At 44.8% G+C, this 25,283-nt stretch overlaps 1 protein-coding gene across 1 annotated transcript in view; it reads right to left on the reverse strand.

Moving 5' to 3' along the window:
• CRIM1 (cysteine rich transmembrane BMP regulator 1 (chordin-like)) overlaps positions 1-25,283 on the reverse strand; it is a 151,280-nt gene that overhangs the window by 31,671 nt on the left and 94,326 nt on the right. The window contains exons 8-10 of the mRNA XM_014533236.1: positions 11,038-11,166; positions 3,202-3,358; positions 495-616 (exon numbers count right to left, since the gene is read on the reverse strand). Coding sequence (XP_014388722.1) covers positions 495-616; positions 3,202-3,358; positions 11,038-11,166 — 408 coding nt within the window. The remainder of the gene's footprint in view (positions 1-494; positions 617-3,201; positions 3,359-11,037; positions 11,167-25,283) is intronic.

A 25,283-nucleotide genomic window follows, 5' to 3' on the forward strand; every position in this document is an offset into this window, starting at 1 on the left:
GTGGCTTAGGACCGGCCCTGGGGTGGGAGGGAGTCTCAGACCAAAGGTCCCGTGATTCTCGCCCGTAACCACGACAGGCCGGTGTGTGCTTATGGAAACAATGAGTGGACTGTTCAGTCACACCCACCTGAGGGGGTCTGAAAAGGGATCTTTGCTGTCTCAACTGTATCCATCCACTGCAGATGGAAGGAGACTATGGAGGTCAAGATCAAGGTGCTTCAGGCTGAAGCTCTGAGACAAGTCAACCTGAAGAGCTGAGCAGTGGTCACCTCGGTCGGTGGGCCTGCCCTCTGTGCTTGCTTTAAATTCTATTGTGAGCTTTCCCTCTGTTAAGGTGACAGGAAAAGGGCAGGTCCCACAGAGAGGGACATCTGTGTCCGAATAGACAGCAATCACCGAGACTGTGTCATTGACATGACGCCCTCCTGGCCCTGGCTGCCGAGCCCCTGGCCGCTGAGGAGGGAGGGGTCATGGGGTCACACGGTCACACCTACCTCTGCACCTGCAGGTAAGACAGCCTCGGCTGTCGTTCTGGAAACCCAAGAGGCAGGTTTTATTGCACGGGAGCTCTGGGCACTTCCTGCAGCGACAGATGTCACAGCCGTGCTTATTCTTCCTGAGTAATTAAAATTTTGTCAGAGGTCAGAAACATCCCAAAGTCTGGAGTGATGCCCAAACACTCAGACCGAGGGCCAGGGACGCGAGATCATTACTAAGCGGGAGGACCTGACTTTTGCTCCCGAAAGCTCCTGGAGTGGTGTGCGATGAGCTCCCCGTGGCCGCGACCACTCCCACCCAGGCTCAGGCACCCATGTGCTTCTGGGACGTCAATGTCAGAACCCCAATCACAGGGCTGTCCATCTCATCAGGAGCAGTGGCACCACAGCGACACAGGGTGAATGCGCAACTCCGTGACCAGCATGGCGAGGGATACACTGTGGGTCGGGGTTGGAGGACAGCGGTGGGGGCAGAGGTCCTTCTTTGGCAAGGGCCACAGGCTTCCTCCCATGACCACAGTCCCTGAGAAGCTGCAGCAAAATGCTAACGAGAGATCTACTTATGGACACTTATGGGAGGCGGAAGGCGTGAAGGATCCGTGGAGCTGGGATGTGACACAGGCTGACCGGCAGTAAGAGCCCTGAGAGACCCTGCAGTCAGTGTCCAGGAGCTGCTCTTAGGAAAGAGCACCCACGGGAAGAGGCGCTGCTCAGGGGTATGGCAAAGGTTGAGGAACGTTTTTCCCCTTTAATAAGCTAGAGCGCGTAAGTCTGTGCCGACTGGAAAGATGATATTAAATAAGTGAGTATATGCTTATCAATATTATCACAGAGTTTAAGTGGAGAGTTTTCTGGGCAAATAATTCTCACCAATGATCTTTTCTTTTTTTTTTTTTTCTGAAAAAGAGAAGGATACTGCCTGTTACAGAAGGAGCTCACCCACTCTGCCTTCTGGCCACTGGCTGCAGGCCGGCATCCTCTCTCAGGCCCAACATCTCATCTACAGGAGGAGTTATCCTATTTACACCCTTGGGGTTCATCCCAATTAGCCCTAAGTGGCAGAAGTGGTGTTCAACTTAAAAAGAAAAAAAACAGCCCATTCTTTCTCATCTTGGGCCATGTAAGGGGCTCTACAACAAGACAGCCCTATGGGAAAACCGTGGTGCCCCTACAGCTTACCACTGCTCAAGGGACAATTAAACTGCGATTTACTGGGCAAAATGGTCTACTTGTTTACTTTCACACAGTGAGGACAACGAATTAAATGAATTATTCATATTCATGTCATATACGGTGTCATTTTCAAGGCCTGCCAAGGCTTTAACTGATTTGTTTGCTCACTCACTTACTCATCCACTGCCGGCTCCTCCCTCCTCCGTTCTGCAAGCAGTAACATGCAGGAGTGATCACCGGGCAGGTGTATACCAGCACCAATGCTGCCCTCATCCTAGCACTCCCCTGTGGTCTCTGGCAGGGTTTCCCTTCAGAGGCTGCCCTAGTGAAACAGCTACTGCTCTGGCTGAAGGGATACTCATCGTTCACGGAGGTCAACTTGGTCCTCCCGGATGTGCTGACCGACAGGAAGACAAAGGGACGTCTCCAATCCTCTAGGCTGAAGGCTCGACTCGAGCGCAGCCTTGACCCTGAACTCATAACCCTGCACCAAGTGGCTGCAGCAACTATGATAACAATGCTCTACTCTACATTAGCAGCGAAGCTAAGAAATACCTTGACTATTATTGGCATCAGATTCATACTTTAGGATTAACAATGATGATGAATTTACTTGGGGAATTTTTAAGAATAGTGTTCCCAACTCATGCAATTAAATTTAGAATTAAGATTCCTCACCTCCTTGCCAAGCCAGAATTTCCAAGAATAATAAAAATGATGACGTTAATAAGATGGGCAAGATATGAAGGCGCTAAGTCCCTGAGAGGTAGTACTGTATAAATATATCAAATTGAAAAGGGAGAAGGACTAAGCAGAAGGGAACCAAGGAAAGATGATAAGGTAACATTCTGAAAGGAAACTTTTAAAGGGACCAACTTGATATAAAGGCAGAAATAGATGCCAAGACAGACACTAGAGAACAAATGTGTCTATCTCCCCCGCCCTGGAATAAGCTGATTTCACGGGGTTTGGCTCAATCAAAAGTATTTGAAAATGAGAGTCACAATCCTCATGTTCAAGAAAATTCACAAAATCTACTGCTATATAAAGAGAAAAGCCATTATGAACTGTAGACTAGTACCAAGGTCAGACATGGAGGCATGGCCGGTGCGGGTGCTTGGTACTGCAGATGGGTTCCTGCCAGCCGACCTCCAGAATGGGTTAAACAACTGAGTCCCCGGGACACCTGTGAAAGGTACCCACCTGCCCAGCCCTGGGACACACAGCCCTCCCATTCCCTGCGTGTCCAAGGGCCCTGCCATGGACAGGTGGCCCGTAACAGGCCCCCAGGCAGCATCCTCACAAGGACACCTTCATGAAAGGGAAGAGTGAACTTGACTCTCATCTGGGGCAGCCCCAGGCTAGCCCTCCTTCCTGATCCACCTGACAAAACCAGCACAGACGTTCTGGACCCGGTCCACAGCGGTTCAGTCGCAAACACACACAACAGCTGACAAACACAGGTACGTACAGACGTTTCACCAAGTGACACACAATTCAGAACAGACCTTCCGCAGTCAGAAATACGTACAGGTATCCAAACGGACAGCTCTTGTCACAGGTGGTGGGCCTGCACTTCTTGGGCCGGGGGCGGCACCGACAGATCTCGCAGCTGTGGGCGTCCGTCAGGAAGCCGAAGGGGCAGTCCAAGGTGCAGCCTCGCAGGAGGCCCCAGCACAGCTCCTCCCCTGCGGAGACACGACAGCGGGTTGCTTCCAAAGAGGACCGGGCAGAGCACGGGGCCGCCGGCCACTCCCCTGCCTTCCCGCCCTCCACACACACCCCTCCACACACACGTCTCCGCTCCGCCACAGCCTCAGGAAGGGCTGCGATCCACAGAGTGTGCTGTGCTATGGTTATCACCACACAACCCCACGCTCTGGTACTAATATATACAAAATGAAGCCCAACCCTGAAAGCCGGATTTCTGAAGTATATATATCCTAACCGGGCGCTGAAGAACAGGCTGGTGAATACTGTTTGCCGTGCGGAAAAAACCTGAGCAAATTTTTTCATGAAATTTGATCTTATTAATCATCTCACACTACTGATTACCATTTATTGGTCAAATGTGAGAATTAGAAACTTACACCCAAAATTTCATTATATATTTTGTTGCTACTGTATGACCATCATAACGCACGTTCTTAAATGTTCACACATATTTACTCTGACAAGTTATCACATAATCCTGCCTATTATATAATGAAGTGTAAAGGCTTTTTACCCTTTTTTTTACAATATGACAAAATATTTCACTTAGCTGTTTTTCTCCACTACTGATGAATCCTTGGATACAACTTAGTTAAATGACTAAAATAGACGTGTGCCGAAGGACTATCTAGATTACGGTTTAACTGTGCACTGTTTGAAATGTTCAAAGTGTCTCCTATTGGTCAGTTTTAACTTATTAGTTTAGAAGGGGGAGGGGGAGGAGCAATGGTGATTGGCAGAAGAAACTACTACAGATATTAGCTTAAGAAAAGCCTTGTAAAAAGACTAAAAGGTATGATATAAGGATTAACAGCATAATACAGAAAATACAAATGTGAAGGTAAAGAAAGCATAAGCATGCTTGGTGATGGAACGAAAGCAAGCTGAGACCTGTCTGAATTAACTGGGGAATCGGAGTGGTGGCAAACGTCTGGGGATGTTTGATTATTGTTCTGCATGGGTTAGTTAAGATGGGAAGCAGAGACGATTTATCATTGAAATAATAAATTAATCTTTATTGTTTCTGGACATCCTTTAAGCCTAAATATTATAAATAATGCACACACTACGAGGAAAAACAGAGCACATTAGTCCCTTCCACTCACAAATCTTCTAATCTAAAATTAAACCTTAACTACAATTAATAGGTGAAATGAGCTCATGTTTTTACGTAAGTGTTTTAAGATAGCATCTTTCATGAATCCTAGCTGGCGATACACGAATGTTTAATTTGCTATCTTTTAAAAAGGAAAATGTGATTTATGGTATAATTTTCTACTTTGTCACGATCATAAACCTTTCGTTACATGTGCTTAATACAACCTCGTGGGTCTGTATTACACTGTGAAACAACTAATTACTAATTTGCATCCTTAAAAGCCACATTTTAAATGCCTCCCTTAAAAATCTGTAATTATGTAACCTGAAAGGCCATCATTTTTCAACCCTCCCCCATTCCCGTAGGTAGGGAACGGAGACGGAGGGAGAAGACCTCACAGCCACACGTCTTTCTCTGACACTGAGACCCAAGTTGTGAGCCCATGTTTCCATTACAAGCATTTTTCAGTCACAACACCAAGGTGATTATATTGGGAACTGGACGAGTTAAAAGCACTTGAGAACTTCCCAGAGCCAACAACCCTGGGCATTCAATTCCTTGAAACTTTGGAGTCTGATCACCTTTGTGCCTTTATTTTTCTAGTCCTTTAGAAGAGGAGTTTTTCTGTAGACCCTAATCTACAATGGGCTTCACCCTTAAAGAAAACTGTTGCATCGCCAAGTTAAAAAACATTTGATAAAAACTAATTCTGACTTTAACCACTTCTGCTTTGCAATGGGAGAGAATTTCAAGCAATGGCTGCTCCTTAAGCACAAGTGGGCAGCAGACTCTGTGGTCTGCTCCCCACGGAAGGGGCTGGCGGATAGGGACCTATTCCCCTTATTTATACAGCCCAGGTGCTGGCCTGGTGTGCAGCGGGGAGTGAGTGTTCAGCATGTATTTGCAGAAGGGACCCATCAATCAATGTCCTTGCTATTTACTCCTCCACTCTCATCCAGGCTGGCCATATTCACAGAAAAAATAACAGAATGAAAAAACTTACTTTAATAGTATTGGAAATTTCCCAAAATACTGGCACTTGTTAAATATCTCAAAATGCCACCTTTCTAGCTCAGAGACTCAGAACATTAAAGATGGCCTGGAAGGCAGTCCTAGATCCATGTAATAATTATGGACTTTTAAAAAGAGAAATATCCCATCAAGGCAAACATTTATATAAAGAGCAGAAGAAAGAGATGAGAAAGGTCTTATTCATAGATGGGTGGGGGTTTATAAGTCTGTCTGAAAAGCTTTAGTGCCTCACGTGAGGCGACCCCACAAAGAATGGTGGCTTCGTGGTCATAATTTTTCAGCATTATATGACTTCACTGTGATCTATAAATGCTTGGGGGATCGGCATTGAAGGGAAAGTTACAAATCATGGCCAAGTACAGGGCCTGTGCGTATGGCTGGTCGATAGCAGCTACATAATAAACTCTCTGTTTACTCTGGAGAAAAAGAGATGTTTGCTCCCAGGGCCAAGATGTGGCCCCACTTTATTCTCAGTGAACACCTTGTAACTCACACGAGGGCACAAGGTGACGGCGCCCCCAGGTTCGCTACACTTCTCTGCTACCTACCTCGCCCTGGGCACTGGCAATTCCCATCAACCTGCCAGATCCATTAAGTGCGACAGAAAGTTCCTGAAACTATTAAAGAAATGCACCACTGTCAATGGGGCTCCATCTGTGACCCTAAGTGGTTGCTCAGTTACACTCAATAAACACGGGGAGCCCGCCTCCCTAATATTGGATGCTGCAACCTTCTGTAGATGCCTGATTGATAGATAAGTCATAAAACATACGAAGGCTTTTCCTCCCTGCTACCCCCATTCATTTTCTATGTTTGCATCCGTTTCTAGACTAAAAGCATTATGAATTCCTAGAATTACAGCATGTTAAAAGTGGGGAAGTTGTAAATATTCCAGCCAAATCCACTTGACTTGAAGATGTAGAAAATAAGATGCCAAAAGATGAACGGCATTTGATTCACATAGATGTCACCTGTGCATATAGTTCAGCCAGTGAGCTGAAGCTGACAGCAACGAACATGTCTAGTTAAAAAAGTGTTATTAATAGTCTCACCAATGCTGTTATTAGTAGCTTATCCAAATGATCTAATGTTTGTTGCCACTGAACTTTCCTAAATATCTCCCACCCCATTTCTCTTTATTTTAAATATGTCCTTGAGAACATGAGTCAGGGGCAAATTTCTCTGTGTGCACTCGATGCACGACTTCGCTTAGCGGTGTGAAAAGAAGGGCATTTGTTAGCGGTCCAGAGGAAAGGATCCTCTGCCATCCCTGCCGTGGACTCTGAAGGACATGTTTCTACTGGGGTTTGGTTTCAATCTTAGAAGTAATTGTCTATAACATGCTTGATTATGTTGCAATATCATTATAACATATTAGCATATTATCAATATCACCAACCGTAGTCAAGATAAGGTCCATTGTTATCTTTTTCGTATCCCTCGTGCTTGGCACACAGTAGGCACTCAACAAATGCGAGATGAATGGAAGAAAAAAATGAATGAGTGAACAACAAACCAATGAACGGGACAGAAGTATTTACTCGGTGCTTCTCTTATTCTAGGAAACCTTGATGCCAGCGGCCTATAGACACAGGCATGATCCCTAACAGAAAGCTTAGGCATCAATGGTTAGGACCCTTGCACATGAACAGGCTTGTGGTGGGATGCAGAAAAATAACATGTGGGAGACATTTAGACAAAATTACTTATCAGGCGGCTGCAACGGGGAAAAGAACACACTCGTGCCACCCTTCATGACAAGAAACTTCCTTTTTTCCTATAACTGGGTAAGAAAAGGAGAATATTCGAGGGTTTACATGGAAAGCCGTGTGTGAGTGTCCGGAGACAGGAAGGACCAGAGGCAGGCTGGTGCTGGAACAAAGGGGGGAAGCTGGGGGCTGTCCACGTCAGCTTGCTTGAGCTGACTCAGAAATGGATGCTATAAAACAGCTACGGGTTAGAGGAAACAAGTGCCGTGTTGGTGAGTGACACTAGCACTGCATGCATTCCCTTAGTCCTCAAAATAATCCACTAGTTAGGTATGATTACCTGCCCTTCACAGAGAGGGAGGGCAGAGGCCCGGGGAAGTAAGGAAGGCCACTTGCTGTAATCACTCAGAGGCCAGAGCCTGGGGGAGCGCGGGGTGCACACAACCACAAGAATCTGACAGCCATGGACCTGGCATACGGTTAAGCCTGACTCACCTCCCAAAGGTGTGGCTTGCAAACACGTCGAATAATCAGGATTGCTGCTGGGAGGGGAGGGGGCAGAATGCTCTAGGACTAGACTTCTGACACTAAGGTCAGACTGACAAATTCCACGTGGTGTTTAGTTATATTTTTAGGTAAATGGACGGTGGCCGTGAGTGAGATGGCAAAAGACTAATCCAGGTCGAGACTCTCAGTGCGATGAAATGGATTCGTGGTGAGCACGGCGAGTCCACAGACAAGAAAGATGTCCAGTGGCATCCCTAGTTCTAATAGCTCCTGCTCATTCACAAACCAACACCTGCCGTGCGCCGAGCCCCGAGCCCCAGCCCGAGGGTGGGCTGGGAGAGGAGCCAGCTACTGCCGTACTCGGGTGTATACAAGTGACTGGATTCTCACAGGACCGAAGCGTCCTCCTAATAGAATTTGGCTTGAAATGCTATTTCATTAGTGTGTCAGGTACTGATTTCTTTGCTTGGGGCAGGCCTTTCAGTTTATTCATCTGTATGGCATGAACACCTACTACAGAACCTAGAACTCGGCAGGTGTTGTTTATACCAGGCAAAGGAAGAGGGAGGGAGGAGGGAAGAAAGACTAGATAGACAGCCTTACACATCGGTAAAATTTGCAAAGAAATGAGTGGCTAGTAAAGATGTCTATGTAAAACAAACAAACAAACAAAAAAGACAAGATGCAACGGTCTGGTCTCCCTTACATCTGTCTTCCTACGCGTTAATGAAATGAAGTGTTGTCTATACCAGGCAAAGGAAGAGGGAGGGAGGAGGGAAGAAAGACTAGATAGACAGCCTTACACATCGGTAAAATTTGCAAAGAAATGAGTGGCTAGTAAAGATGTCTATGTAAAACAAACAAACAAACAAAAAAGACAAGATGCAACGGTCTGGTCTCCCTTACATCTGTCTTCCTACGCGTTAATGAAATGGAGAAGCAGATATTCCTTGTAGGAAGCCAGCATGCAGCACTGACACGAGGCAGGCAGAGCAGAAGTTTCCCAATGGCCTCAATTTACAAAAAGCCAGAGAGATGCTGGTGACTCGCCTTGATGACAACTGGGAGAAGCTGCTTCTTTGGACGTCACCACAAAGGGCTCATTGTGGAGTGGCGGGTCTCACGCCAGCATGACCCCGGGGACACAACGTTCCTGACAGAAAAGCCCAGGTGAAGGCGGTAGGTGGGGGGGTGACTAAGCACAATGACGTCTGTATTTTTAGGCTTCAAAAAGTTCAGAAAAAAATGTCAGTACCCTCCCATGATCAGAAAGGATGTGTCGCTCAAGAGAGAGAAGAAGGATTAAAATATAAAGGCTTCACACACAATCGCCGATTACCTTCTTGTCAAAAAACAAAGCTGGCCATTTAAATAAACAGACGCAGCTGCCAAGGCGGCTCCCTAACGCATCGGGTTTGGCTATCAAAGGCCGAGAGGTGCGTGCCCGACTGCCTCCTCTGGGCAGAAACACTGCAGGATGGCCCCGATGGCTGGAGGCTTCTGGGAAATTTACACATGGCAATACCATAGTCACAACCACAGTTCTACCAACTCCGTTTTAGTGCCAACTCCACCACGCTGACAGAGTGACAACTTGCAATTAAGAAAACCGAATTACTCAACTCCTACTTTGTATCCGAGTATCAAAATAGCCTCACATCGGAAAGTATGGGTCAGTAAAGGCGAAGAGGCAGAAAGCCTGAGATAGTGGCTAAGTCAGGTGAGCCTCCATCTGCACTGAGGAATTCCAAGTCTCCGAGCCGGGGGTAATCATCCCCCGAGGCCCAGAGAACCTGCTGAGTACGGAAGCGTTGTCTGTGTTTAGGAGAGATCGGAGGGAATGGAGGGAAGGAAGCCCAAAGATCAGTTCAGAAAAAGACAGAGGATTCTAAAACGACAGAAACTGAGCCTGACATTCACAATGGGACATTCTGCAGGAAGAATGGTTAAACGTGTGGTTTGTGACATTTAGAAGAGAAAGGCCTGGCCACCAGGAGCCAGCGTAGGTTCAGGAAGAAGGAGCCGGGCTCCACTGACTTCATTTTCTGTTTAAAATAGGGTTTCCAGCAAAGGGATGCTTCCAGGACCAGGTCTGATTTCAGACAAGATCCTGGTCGTGTGTTTCAAGACTTCCGCGTGGAGATGGAGGCGACGTGTCGTTTTGCAGGAAGGTCTTTAGAGCGACAGGAATCTGCCCTTCGTTCTGTTTAACTTAATTTTAGTCCAGTGTTTTGGAGGAGGACGTGTAAGTGATGCTCATTTAATATAAGCTGGAGGCATTGAGGTATTCGGTCAGATGACCAAGAGTAAAAAAATATCCCAACTAGTTGGAAAACGGTTTGAAACTCTCAGGATAATTTCTTGTCAAATGTGGCCTTGTATTTATGTCATTAAAGAAAAAAACACACACCAAATGTTCAAATACAGAGCAGATGAGAACCACCTAATAGCAGCTGATGACCTAGTGTGAGGGAACAGTGTGTGATGAGAGCCAATGCAAACTCAGGCCACACTGGAACTGCACCGACCAGGCCAGACTCTGGTGCATTTTGTGTGTTTCTGGGACACACGTTTATATAGGGTGTCCCAAAATTCACGCAAGATTTGCAATTGAATTCAATTGCAAATCTTGTGTGAATTTTGGGACACCCTATATAAGGACAAGGACATACTCTAAGTGGGTCAAAAGATGGAAAGGACCAAGGGAGTTCTAGGAAAGATATCGCCTGGGGAGTGGCTGAGGGCACTGAAGATACTGACTTTGGTAGAAGAATTAGGGGCATTCATAATCATTTGAAACGTGAAGGGCCATCGGTTGTGCGTGCAGAGGAAACGTAACAGACTCTATCAAGTGTCAGAGGTCTCGCTCGGGGACGTGACTGGACTCCACACGGAAGTGAGCTGGAACCACACAGAGAAGCACATCCTAAGGGTCATGACCGCCGCACACGGAGTGTGACACCGTGTGGGTGACCTCCTGGTCCCTGGGTGGCCGAGCAAGGTGATGTTAGAGGGAGAGCAACGGGGAGGTTAGAAAGACGTACTCAGGGCTCTGAGGGCGGTACCCATGATGCATCAGAAGACAGAGAAATGAAGATGAAAAACAGAATAAAGAAGCAGCGTCTTGGCCTTTCTCTTTCGCCCCCCATGACTGTGTATTTGTCTGTGTTCAGTACAATTTTTTCTTCTTCTTTCAGGTTGCTCAGAGGATGTCATGGACGGCAAAAGATAGTCAATCACATAATGTGCTTTGACAATATCCTACCAGGCTCAGAAAAAAACAAAAACCTGTCTCCCGTGTACTTACTGCTTTTGCACTGACAAGTTCGACAGCCATTGTGGTCAAGCTTGAAACCGTAAACGCAGTTCTTCTCTGTCAGGGTGCAGTTGGGTGGCTCCCCGCACGCTGGTGGATCAATTGTGATGTAGGTTGGTTCTAATCATAAAAAGAGAGAAAAAGTCAGTGAAACATGATTATCTCTTAGAAGCTATTCAGTCTTTGACATTCCACAGTGCAGTAAATTAACAAAAAACTAATCCATTTTCATCAAATCCTAAACTTTTATACTTTCATAGTCATTTTTTTAATTGAATCTAGAGGCGATATTGGTTCACAAAAATCATACAGGTTTCAAGTGTATGACTCAATAAAACATCATGTCTTTAACCTCTGAAAAAGAAGGTTTTCAATTTAGATTTTTGACAATCCAAAAGCTCTATTTCTTTATGTTTGAACAACTTCTGCATTTTTGGGTGCCCTCACACAATACTTCTCTGAGGGTCACCACTACGGGAAGCAGGTAAGAGAGGGTAAGGTGGACTCCATTTAAATTGTTAACTGCTCTTCTACTTCTTCCTAATGTTTTCTGAGTTTACTTTTTTATAATAATCAAGACACTGCTCCCAAGTGTCAATGATCTCACTTTCCATTTTGCAACATTTCTGAAATGTTAGCTTTTTTTCAAGTCAATAACTCAGAGATGTTTGAGGCTAGCTTGAAACATCTAGATTTCTTTCATCTTTCATGTGACTGTCCTTCAGCTAATATGGATGGTACCATGGGGAACAGGGCCTAGGAGCTTCTACTCAGGGCCTCGGCTTATGCGTGTAGCAGAGTGAGACACAAAGCCTTTGAAAAGAAGAGCGAGCAGCCACCTGGGAAGAGATACATAGAAAAAAAACAAGGTGGGGCGATGCTTTACCTTCCCTGCCATATAAACTATGAAGAATTGTTCTGGGCAATAAGTATAGTGTACTGTGTGTCTACATCATGTTTCCAGCGCTCTTCATTCAACGCCTTCGAGCTTCATCACATTCCAATGAGATGGGTGCCATCATTGGTCCCATTTCACAGATGAGAAAATCCCGTACACCGGCTTGCCCAAGGCCTCAGAGTTAGTAAGTGGTGGAGCCAAGATTTAAGCCCACGATTCTGGCTCCAAGGTCGCACGCTCTCGGCCTCTGTGCAATACAAAGCCCGCCGCACTGGCTCCTGCTTCGCAGTGCAGGGAGAGGGACAGTTTATGTCGCGCCAGACTGTGCTGAGAGTGCGGTCAAAGGGAAGAGAGACACTCGCATATTTATGGAGCCTCTTTTCAACCCAAAGATACTCTGAACATCTTCAGTGGACGCTGGTTCCCACAATATTTTTTAAAGAGCTCAGTACAGAATGTCTCTACCTATGTTTTCACAAGTGGAAAATATGAGCTGCAGAAAGGGTGACTGGCTTCTCCAAGTTTACATAGCAACCCAGGAGCAGGCTGGGAATAGAACAGCACAGAGGTTCCCGACCTCCTGCCCAACACTCTATCCACTGGTCCACACTGTCTCCTCAAGTTTCATCCCCCTTTACCATAGCAGGGAGACCAAAATAAGTGTTCCAGCGGCCACTGCTACGATCAAGAGTTCTAAATTCCCATCCGTCGTCTAAAAGGGGCCGGTGACTCAACTCTCCACAGGTCGCAGGCAAGGATAGCTTTTTAGAGAGAAGCTCTGCTCAGCATCCTCCTACTGGAAATTCATATGAAGAAGGCACGGCACATTCTCCGTTTTTATCAGAGCACAGTTTGGAGACCAGATCCCTGAAATTTTATGTAAACGTTCCAATGCTGTAAATTTTCTAATTTCCTTCAATGATGAAAGCATCCTTTATGACAGAGAACTTTAAACATCAAAAAGTAGTTTAAGTTTAGGCAAGTTTTAGGAGACTAGTGGATTAAATACAGTAATACTGCTTTCCTACATTCTCTTAAAAAGTGCCATAAACACCTTTGGTTTTGAAACTCATGTAGTTTTTTTCTTTTATCACTGCACTTATTAGCCACACAAACTAATGATTCTATTTCAGCCTTTAGCCACGAGACTGCCAAGGTTTTGTCAAAATTATTCTAACCACAAACATGAGAGAGAGCAGAGAACCTACCACATTTAAAGATACCACACCACAGATTATTCCACTGAGGAAGGCGTTAGGACAGTGATGGCGAACCTTGTGAGCTCGGCGTGTCAGCATTTTGAAAAACCCTAACTTAACTCTGGTGCCGTGTCACATACAGAAATTATTTGATATTTGCAACCATAGTAAAACAAAGATTTATATTTTTGATATTATTTTATATGTTTAAGTGCCATTTAACAAAGAAAAATCAAACAAAAAAATGAGTTCGCGTGTCACCTCTGACACGTGTGTCATAGGTTCGCCATCACTGCGTTAGAATGACATCCTAGGGCAATGCTTTTCAACCGGCGCGCCCCAAGTATTTTAAAACACGCAATACCTGACGATTTACTTGTGGGAACGGACCTCTTTCCCCTTAGGTTGTCAAAATTAAAAAATGACAACAGCCGGCACAACAATAGCCACCCAGTGTCAATGAATCAAAATTATACCTATTTTTTTGGTCAGATGGGCAAAAAATATTTATTTTTGGTATGCAGCAGAATTTTAGTAACTTTATGTGTGCCGTGAGAGAAAAAGGTTGGAAATCGCTGTTCTAGAGTCATTAGAGTGAGGATGAGGGTGAATTCGGAAAGTCCAGTGCTGTAGCAAATGGCTTATCCACAGAGACCAAAACCTTGTATTCTTTACTGACATTGGAGTTTATGAGAAACTTCTGCCTTCAAAAATGTATTATAGAAAAATATATATTTGTGCAGACTACATTGACACTGAAAATTGAGAATAACCGCAGGGCAGTATGGAATTTTACTTTGAGTGAAGTTCAGGGATTTGTTAAGAGAGTTAATAGTGATATATGTGCTATTTTGGGGCACATCTCCTGATTACTGGATGGGATTAGGATTACGATCTGTGGCCAGAAAGAAAAGGAAAAATTAATTGGCTGCCTGAGGATCAGAACCTCAACAGTGAGAACAGTCCCACGTTTTATCCAAGCAGCTCCGTCGGCTGGGTACACGGCCCCAGGCATCCGGCAGCGCGGTTCTCCGGGAGAGGAAACACCTTCAGTCTTTCCCTGCAACATGCAGGATAATGGCTTTTGCTCAGTTTAACAAATGAAAAAACGTACATAGAAGGGCTGTGGTGTAGGCCCTGGTCTACAATGCTGCCCTGTAAACATTTTAGGTAAAACAAGTCCTACTGGGTGTCTTCCGGGCCCCAGAAGAAGTGGTAGAATGCAAGAAGCCAAAAATCATGTAGTGCCTCTAAAATTAATATTTCCCCATTCATTTATGATGCACACGACACGGAAGCAATTGGGAAGAATATGCATTTCAAATTCTAATTCCCTGCGTACTTCATATTAAAACAGAGGAAAAAACTCAACAAAACTCACAGAAAACCTCAAAACTCAACAAACATGTATTCACGAAAAGCGTCCATTTGCTCTGGAACTATTCCATTTCCTTTCAATCGATCAGGCTGAACACAACAACACTCGCTGTGATAGAGTAAATCTAGACAGAAGTCTAAATTAAAAAACAACATTCGAACCCTGCAGTTATTATATTTAACAAATAAGTATTGCTTTCCTTTTCAAATACACGCTGGAAGAAACTGTACAAGCCTCTGAGGGGGAGATGCACGTTAGGGGTGCTCCTACCGCCGCCCCAGGTCACTGCAGCCACCATGGGTGTGTAACAGACACATACGCAGGCAAGTGGCCGTCTCCTAACGGTTTATCTGAAGTCATACATGACTGTCTACCTCCTTCCATCAGTCTCTCGACGTTTTAGTGCTCGGTTTCTTACCGTGTTAGGCCATGTATCTATGTTAGATTTCGGTTAAGAATAATATTACGACAGAAATATGCAACTATAAATTTTCTAGCAAAACTCTGATATCATTGTAAGCAGATCTGGGTTTGTTTTCAGTCCCATCTATTAATATGTAACCTCAGAACTGGTCATATTACTTTTGGGGGCAATTTTTTTAAGAAAGAAGTGGCGTGAAACTCCTGAAATTCATGATCTTATTTCAGACAATGAATGCCAAACGGAGGCACATTTGATACCATCCTGAATTAGAGCCTTTAAAAATCAACATTGCGCTTACAGTCCTTAAAGAGTAACGACCAAGAGCTGGCTAGCGTCTTCCCACAGTTGCTATCATCCAAGGAAGGTCTTGGTAGGGGAGGAGTCATTTTAAAGAATCCAGAATCACGGAGCCACAGTTCGCCTGTTTCTAACCCAGCTACGGAAAGAAAGTGGAGGACGTGCCTGTGAGAGCGCTCTGCAAGCTGTGCACCAGGAATTGTTATCATCCCACACTTTCTCTAGTCTCTGCAACAGTGCTCTGAACACGGAATCTATCCCGACGGGGCTCGGCCTGAGCACCAGAAGATTCTCATTTAAATCCTACATGTCGCTGCTCTTCTATTACATGGGGTACGGTACTGAAATGCTATGCCAGAGAATAGATGCCTTTCTACAAAGACCGAGTGATGACTTGGGTGATTATCAGTTGAACGAGATTCTGGATAAGACTCTTGGAGACACGGATGCATCCCTGTATGGGAGGCCTGCTGCCGGCAGCAAAGAAAACTGTCCCCCTTTACACTGGTCTTGCCTGTCCTCACTTAGGAGGACGAGGGGACGCCTGCACAAGGGCGGGATTAGGTGAGGGGAAATTCCACTTGCTTCCAGGATCTCCCTGAAATTCCACCTCCTCTTGAGCTGAGTCAGCTGAGTCCTCCACAGGGAGAGGCTGGCTCTGCAGGGATTCAGTCTGTGGCTACAACGCTCTCTAAGGGGAGCCCTGGAACAGCTTCTCTGTGAAGAATTCTAGAAACGTTTCTGAGCCTAGAAGCAACAAGAACAAAATTGGGTGTTCGCTATGTCTCCAGTCTCCATCCGTCTGCTGCTTCCTACCCTGCGTCTGGGTGGGGACCGGACTCTCCTCAACCTGTTTCCTCGAATGGTTTTCAAGGGCTCTCGGCACCTCCCAGGGCCCAGCAGAGCGCTTTTCTCAGGCCCCTGGTGGGTGATCAGCCACCAATTGTCGTCCCAGGTCTTAGGGAACAAATTCTGGGAGGAAGCCTGTCATTACAGGCAACAACATGAACACATAGTGGTTCATCATTTTACATTTATATAAAAGTTTAGGGAAGAGTATTTCTTTCATTTCCTAGGAAGCACAACAAACCCCTCAGATCAGTGAAAATGTATCCAGGAAAACATATTTTTCAAGATTAAGAGAGTGCCAGGTGCTACGTTTCTAGAACACCACCAATATTTCATATTGATGCTCAAGCATTTCCTCAAAAGAATTTTATCTCCTCAATGGGGATATTAAGGCACTGTGATCATAATTAACATGGCTAAGAGTATAAAGTTAAAACAAAAATCATTATTCTTATTCCAAGGCCATAGCACTTGGACCATAAAATATATACTTGTTTAATTAGGAGGTATAAATGGGTTAAACAAATCTAAGTAAGCTCTCTACTTTCTTGCTTCTTATTTTATTTTACGGAAAATTCTCCAAAAAGGAGAAAGGGAAGTAAGAAGTTGAAATTCAAGTTCAACCTTTTAAGAACGGATTTTAAAGTTTTAATGTCGGTTCTATTGTCATATTGGATAGTCTTAACATGTCTGAGACAACAACAGAACAAAAACATATATTTCGACCTTCAGTTATTTAAAAACATGTTAACTTAAATTTATATAGTCACTGTTCTATTTCAGGTAGGTGTAACTTAAATAAAAATGTTAACAGATGCTTTTAACCCCGAGCTCATTTCTATTGCCCCGTTGGACTTCTGGTTTTGAATTAATGCATACAAGGTTCTTCTCATGACCTTTGACTACCACCAGCTGGTTATCCCCTGCAAATAATACCAATTATGTATCTCCATTGAGCAATGTGTGAAGCACTCTTTCTGATTAGCAACACTGGGAAGGCTGATAGCCCATTAGTAGCTCTTGAGGGTGGGTGGGTGGGTGATTCTGGGAAGTGCCCTTGTGGAAGGTGCTCGGAGCCATCCCTGCTGGTTTGACTGTGGGGAGGGAGAGGAGCTCTGGGTCCAGATGTCTATGGTCTCTGGGAATGCTTTCTCCCTCCGATGGGGGTCTGGGCGCGTGGCTGGTCTGGAGGGCCTGGCTGTGGGTAGCAGCTGCCCATCAGCACCCTGGATTCCTACAAATCCATACCAGTGTCCGCACGCACACACATGCACACTCAGAAAAGTTCTTTCTGGAAGAACCTCACCAGAGGCAAATTTCTAGAAATAGTTAAGGCAGATCCACTCTTACATTTCTTTCGAAACTTAAAAAATGTTAAGTAGAAAAGGATAAATGAAGCTCATTCCTATCTGTCTTTTATTTCTCTTATTACCTCCCCCTTTGGACTTTAATAATGAATGGTTTGCTTACTTCGTGTAGCTCCTATCTGTGGATTCAAAAGCCTGCTTATTTGATTGTGAGAGACTAAGATGAACAATTATGTCCTCTTTTCAGACCTAATTCAGGCACTTTCTTCCTTAAGATTTTTTGGGGTGGGGTGAGGGAGTCGGGGGCTGCACTTGGTTAAGCCAGACGAATATCTGATGAGCGGGACAATTCTGAAGCTTCACTCACTTTACGTGGCTGAATGTATCAGGCCTCCTACAGCCCACCAGTTACTGGTGGTCTGTCCAAGGGCCATAAAACTGGAGATTAAATTGGCCAAGACAGAACCAAAGGAGATAGCTTATCTTTTTTACTGTCTTCATATGTCATTCTGTTACCACAGTTGCTATTCAAATGTGACCGTAACTAGTCAGAAAACCATTGGAATAAATCACAGAAATATCAACTAATTGCAGCCTGGGAAGAGAAATACTGTAAAGAGAAAATTTTCCCAAATGAAGCTGGAGGAAAATCTCTATTAATGTAGACAATAAGAAAGGAAAAAAAGTGAAGATATAAAAATTCCCTAATCTGGAAATGGGCATTTCCATGGTGTATGTATGAATGTGTATTTAAGAAAGTCTCATTAAGTCATGGAAAAATATCTCCTACAGTTGGAGTCTCCAAATTCTTTCAGGCATTACACATTTAGTTATCCTTTTTCCCTTTGTATATATTTCTCATAACAACATCTACATCCTTGTAATTTCTGAAGTACTTATCTCTGAGCAGTTTCTTTATTTTAAAATGAATGGTGTGAAAATGTTCCCAAGATCTGTATTATTTTATGGTCAGATAGAGGAGAAATCAGATATTTACTTTAGACCTATTTATTAACTTTGTGTGCTTTCTCCAAGGACTCTTGGCAGTTGGAGATATTTTTCTTCCTTTACCAATCTGATACTTAATAGGAAGAGACAGTAGTATGATTCCGAGATTATTATTAAACGGCCACGAAAGGCAAATAAAAAACAAACTTTTTCTATCGAGTGGGATATCATTTTCCAGGAATTCAGCTTGAGAAGAAGCTCAGAAAATAACTGAGTTCCAAGGATAATCTGTACCTTTTCAATTTGTCTCATACTTTATTCCTATATATTTCCTGTTCATTTTCATAGAGAATATATTCTGGTAACCTTTAACTGGGAAAACACATGCCGTATTTGTAAGCCTATGTATGTGTATTTTAACAACTATATTCAGTGTGGGGGTGTCAGATAGTCAGAATTTGATTCCAGGAACCAAACACTCTGAGAAATGGCTGAGGCCATGGAGGAAGGGTCCTCCCATTAGGGACCACGGTTTATTCACTGTTTATGACGTCAGCACCTAGCACAGAACTTGGCCCCCAGTAATATTTAATGAACAAAGACGGGGAAAAAAGACACCTGTGCATTTTAAAGTTAGGGCACTTTTTTTTTTAATGAAGAAGGGTCCCCATTCAATACTGTCCCTGACAGGCTGAGTCTCTAATTTCCCAACTTGGAGGCCTGGACAGTACGTTCCTTAGGACCCTCCTCACTGCAGCAGTCCCTTGCACACCGCAGGTTCTCAGTAAATGAGACCCACCGACGCAGCACGTGAGACCAGCAGGCTGTGGTGAAGCACGGAAACTGAGAACCCCAGGTCCAAGCAGGCCAAACTGACACCCAGATGCCTGACGTGGGTGAAGTGATGACCTGTATCTCTGACTGCGGAAGGCATGGAGTACACAAATACACAAAGCATCGCAGGTCTCCCTTCACGGCGCTTACCACCAAGTCTGACCCTCCGAAAGCTTAATTACCTGGAGAATTCACTTCTGTGACTACCTCATTCCTTTATGATGCCAAGTAAGAACAGCATCACTAAAAGGGTCCTGAAAACAGCTGGGCACGCACTCAACTCAGCAGCTCATCTTGCACGGGATGCTGGATGAGCACATTTGCCGACTGCTCAGCAAACGTCCTTCACGATGAGGCAGAGACTGGCACGAGGGAGAAGAGACGAGGGGAGAGCTGGGACCAGAATGCACAGTGCTGGTGACGGTGGCTCAGTGCCTGGCACTCTGCGGGGCTGAGCAACCCATTCATTTACTCCGTGGGGATGTGAGTGCCACTGGTCAGGGCCCAGGGCTCAGATGTGAATGGGGCTGGGCAGGAGGCAAGCATGAGGGCAGAGTTGGCTGGGTGGGGCGCACCCTACGTGGGGCAAGCAGGACCAGACAAGGGGAAGCAGGCTTTCCCAGAGGTCAAACTGCAAGGTCAACATTCTAGCCAGAGGTCAGGAAAAGAGCCTGGATCAAAGGCGAGACCACAAAAGTTCCGAATCACAGGACCTGGGTCTCAGCAATGAGAATGGAGCCAGGAGCAAGAATGGGTTTCGCATCCGAGCCATGATGATCAGGCGCTCTCATATTCACAGCCTTATTTCCCCGCCCCCATTCCCCACCCTCTCACGATGGTGGTCTACAGAGAAGCAATGCCAAGGACATGGACTGGGGGTGGGAAGTCAGAAGATTTAGCTTGAGTCCCTGTTCTCTGCTTATCTTACATCTGATGCTCAACCTCTCTGGACATCTATAAAATGGGAAAACCCATTTTCCCTACCTCAACGATGATCACAAAGAGGGGACCAGTCTGTAAACCCTAAGGGCTACAGGAATACTGCTGGCTGCTACAGTTATTGTTCTAACGACTATCCTGCTTGCTCAGAGCTAGAACTGGTCTCAGACGATGGCTGAGTTAAGTGACTTACGTGCCCATTTGCAGGCCTCAAGCGTTCAGCTGATAAAGGCTATGACAACTGGATTGGCATTCTGGACCCTGTCCTTTGTAACTGAAGCATCATTTTCTATCTCTACTGATAACATGAAAAGCTTCTGGGATGTGGGTGGGTCCACATGGTCTGGTGAGCTGGGAGCGCGTTAGTGGCCAGCCACTGGCGCCGTTCACATCTGCTGAGTAGCGGTCTGAGGCCATTGTCTCGCTTTTTGACTGTGTCCATGGCGTCTCGAAGAGAACAGAAACCTCTTCATAATCAGCTTATCCAATGTGAGCAGGAACAATGGTTCTGTGTGCCTGGCTGGCCCCGTTCTTCCTCTCTCATGACAGGGGCCTGGCTGGCTGGGTCTTTGGGGCTGAGGGCAAACTCATCACGGTGTCGCTTACACTATGTTGGTGGCTTTTAGTAGTTGTGCCATCTCAACTTGAAAGAAGAGCCGGAAGACCCATCTCTAAAAGCTGCCTTTGATCAGCAAATCGTAGTCTCAGCACCTCAGGGACCTAAACCTTGTGTCAACAAGAAGAGACGGCTCACCCAGGACTTTAACAAGAATATTTGGGAGTGTTGCACTCCGAGAATAATGTCACAGGACCGTGGAGTGCCCCTACTGAACTCATCTGGCCTCACATCTCCTCGGAACCTTTTAAACACTTGGTTCCCAGAAAGCATGACAGAGTCACGGGCTTGAAAAGAGCTGCGCTTGCTGATCCTTCAGAGAATCCACGGCCTGAGGCCATCCCAAACTGACAGCTTATTGTCTTTGAACATTGCTTTTTTTAGTGTCACTATTAAAATAGAGACTCCCAGAATTGTTTGAAAAAGTGAGCTGATACGCAGGGCCATGGCTTTCCAGTTAAGGTGAGACAAGAACACCATCGCTTATCTTCCGACTGATGCCCAACCTCAAGGGTGGCATGACCTCGGGGCAAGGCACAGGCATAGGCAACGGGGTAGGCCCCGAATACATACACAGGCATCACATATACCCTGCCTGATTACAAAGCAGATCCAAGGCAGCCTCAGGTTGTAGACGTGTGTATACATTTTTAAAGGGAGGAAATGAAGACCAAGGTAAATGTTAAGTAGGGAAGAGTATGCTGCAGCCAGGGAGGTGGTCCGCATACAGGGCGCAGGTTGGGAGGGCCTGCCTGGTTGGGCAGATGGCTTCACAGACTCGACTGTCAGCCTGCTCCAGCAGTCAACGTGAAAATCACACCCGAGCACTCCATGACCCCGAGGGTCCCCAAGGGCCAGCACTCGTTGGCCTGAGAATTTTCTTGGGGATTCTTCGTCCTGATTCATGATGGTGCCGCAAGATCAGAGCTGGAGCCTTGACCTGAATCTTATTTTTAATGGGTGACTACCATTAAATTCTGTGGTCTCCAATGGCCGGGATATGGGAATTGGGCTCTGTTTCAAACTTCTGTGACTCATCAAGCTACTCTCTCAGATGGGAGAGTAAAATTCACCTGACGCATAACTAGGTATACCTCATAGACATAAATAGTCAGTAAAAATTAGGTCTAACAGCTCATTCAAGTCAAGCTCAAAACTGTGTAAAACGGAATGCCTCGCCATCCCTTCGTGGTTCCGACAAATTTCAGAGAAGCGCTAAATGTTCACTGTCACTCATCCCGTACCCAATTTAGGACAAACGATGGTATGACCCCGGGAAAAAAATGGCCCGGCTGAGTCTCCTGGTAACGAATTTCCCAGTCTGCACGCAGTGAGCATTTGGGAATCTCAAACGGGAAGGCGGACATGTGGGTTTGATCGGCTCCCTGCCACCTCACAGCCAGCTGTGAGGGGGGCCCACAAATGGGCAAGGGACACTCTTTACTAAACACTTTCATTCCTCTCGTCTGTGCTCTTATATTACAATAATATGGTGCAGACATTTTATACACCCGTGTGACATTTTATCTTCCACAATCAGACACAGTGCAAAAAATACTTCTAAGAGGGCCTTTAAAAACAAGTTCGCTATCTCTAATGCTAACCCTCATGTATCAAACAGCGGGAAATCACTTTGTTCTTGTAAGATATACTTAAGGCTATATAAGGAACAGTTTAAAATGGTATACTCATAAATGGAGTTAGATACTGAATATTAGAAATCAATTATACAGGAATCGCCACCTCTTTTTTATTTCTAAAAAGAGTTATTTCCATAGGGAAATTATTTTAGTCTTCTTTGAAAATGCAATTGAAAGGAGCACCTGCAATTTCACAAAAATGTTGTAATATAATATGTGGCCATTTAAATACATTCCTCTAGCCCCTAGAAGTCATCTACACACTATGTAGGCAGTGAATTGATTTTTTTAAGAAATAAACACATCACAAGTTATACTTATAAAGACGTGTTACTGCTAAAAGCACTCACTTACTAGTAAGAGTTGCTCTCAGAGCACATTACCATCCCACAGAAGACCAAATGCCTTTATTTTACTATTACCTTTTGCTTCCTCTGAACATTTTAACCCAGCCAGATCACTCACCTTTGTCACCAGACCAAGCTGAGAATGACTACTTCCTAGAGCAGTGATGGCGAACCTTTTGAGCTCGGCGTGTCAGCACGTCATTGTTCAGAGCTGATTCTGCAACACCCGGCTCGCCACATATAGAAATTATGTGCCGTGTCACATATAGAAATTTTTTGATATTTGCAACCATAGTAAAACAAAGATTTATATTTTTGATATTTATTTTATATATTTAAATGCCATTTAACAAAGAAAAATCAACCAAAAAAATGAGTTCGCGTGTCACCTCTGACATGCATGTCATAGGTTCGCCATCACTGTCCTAGAGTCTGACAAACCTTTATAGTCTGGAGTTTACAAAGCTAAAACTATTCAAAAGGATGTACTGCAAGCTCTCACATCAGCTAACACAGAGGTACCCAAACCATTCTGAATGACTGCATTTCTGCAATAACTAGTTTTCCCACATAACTACTGGAATGGAAGTCCACTTCACTTGAATATGCAAACTGTGATATGTTTAGAAATTATATCATGTTTCAAAATCATTTCCTTACTGTGTAGTGGGACCTTGTATCGTAGAAACACACAAGGTTTATATGAAAAGTGCTGTCACAGGTGCTTTAAATACAGGTGTGTTGAGACCAATCCATTCCTTAGCACAGAGGCAAACAGTCGAAGGAGATAAGAGAATTTTAACATAAGATGGTCTCAGATAGCCATGCTTAGGTAAAGCAGAACATCTCTTGAAAACTAGAAAATGTGATTACTAGTTAACATGATAAATTCTACGAGGCTGACAAAAACTACCAGGAAACCAATTCTGCTACTTCTGGCCCATGGCTGTACCAGAAAGGATCTTTCTTTCTGAAGTCGGCAGGCCTGTTCTGAAGGGCATGTCTCTTAATGACCTTCATTAACTTCTGTGTGGTTGCCTAAGAGTTGTCTCTTATCCAGAAAAGTTTAACACAGGCTCAGTGGAGACCGTGTTTATTTAAGTTTGTTGGAAAAACATTCCTATCATTTCAAGAATGACTAAATATTTTTCATTCACATAGTTAGCATTCCAGACTGTTTTCCTGCCTCTGTTGATTAGATGAAAATTAGCAGGCCCGGGTCTGAGCTATTAGCTTCAATTATTATCTTAGTAGGAGAATTATGAGACTCCCAGCAATAATGCCCTTTTAGGTGTGGGAAACGCAGAGCAGGGGCAATAAAGAGGAACCTGCGCCCTCACAGGCCACTTCCACAGGAAACACGGGGCGGCTGTGGCGGCCGCACATCAGAGAAGAGGGCTGGCTAGCTGTGTGTTGCAGAATCAGCTCTGAACAATGACGTGCTGACGTTATTTGAAATACCTACAGGCATTTTAAATTACCAGGCAAAATTCAAGCGCTATGAAACTCATCCACGACCAATTTCTGATGCTTAGGTTCAAGCCCTGGGGTGACACATGCTCATCGGCTCTGCATTTGTTACTCTCCATATGACCTTATTCGGACAAGCAAAAAAACAACAAAAATAAACCAGACTGTGCTACTATATTTTAACTGCCATTTATGGAGCTAGTTTCCAGGATACGTAGAGTTAAAGGGTGAACCAACATGCCTAAGAGAGTTTGAGATATGACGGGTATTTTATTACTTTTGGCCCACTCAGGACAGCAGTCTCTGGGACTGAAGCAATACCACCCATAAACTGAGTTTTGGTCCCTGGTATGTATCAGAATGTTACTATCATGTGACCCTGTGGCATCTCTGACTTTGCTGCCCCTGGGGTCAGCCCAACTATGCTGGACTCCTTGCCACAGAAGCAGTAGCTTAATCATTTGAGATACTGCTCAGTGAGGAAGTCTTCTGGGCTGAAAATATGTTTTCTTCTTTGAAGGAATTCCCACCCAGATATGTGCCTGGTACAGACTTTTCTGGCAGCCCGGTAGAAATTGCATTTGGAGGGCGGCTTGATTCAAACTCTATCATCAACATTTACAGGAAAGGATATAGGGCTCCTATAAAATGAGGATGGAGGAGGAGGAGGAGGAGGAGGAGGAGGGAATATTTGACAGCTCACAGACTTCCAGCCTGTTAGAGCTCAGAACACAGCATGCAGTCTATTGGGTGAGCTGACACTGAAGTGGCTACTAAATCTACAGGGTTGTCAAGAGAGGCCTAACACCCTCTCTTCAACACCTTCCTGAGAAGGACCAGGACTCCCCAGGTAAGGGATCCAACAAGGGAGGGGGCAGGAAGAAAGAGAGCTGACTGTCTGGCTCAATCCCATTTCATCCTAAATCCAGAGAATTAGAAATAATCCACTCACAGGAAACGTCTTAGTCCTCCACTTCAAGAGTTAATTCAGCTCAGTTTCAGATAACAGCTCTGCAAAAACACTCACTTTAAGTTTTCATTATAGAAAAATTAAAAAATAATACTGAAGTATATAGAATAAAATGATGGAC

The sequence above is a fragment of the Myotis brandtii genome, unplaced genomic scaffold (genome assembly GCF_000412655.1).
Source record: "Myotis brandtii unplaced genomic scaffold, ASM41265v1 scaffold958, whole genome shotgun sequence".
Classification (NCBI taxonomy): domain Eukaryota; kingdom Metazoa; phylum Chordata; class Mammalia; order Chiroptera; family Vespertilionidae; genus Myotis; species Myotis brandtii.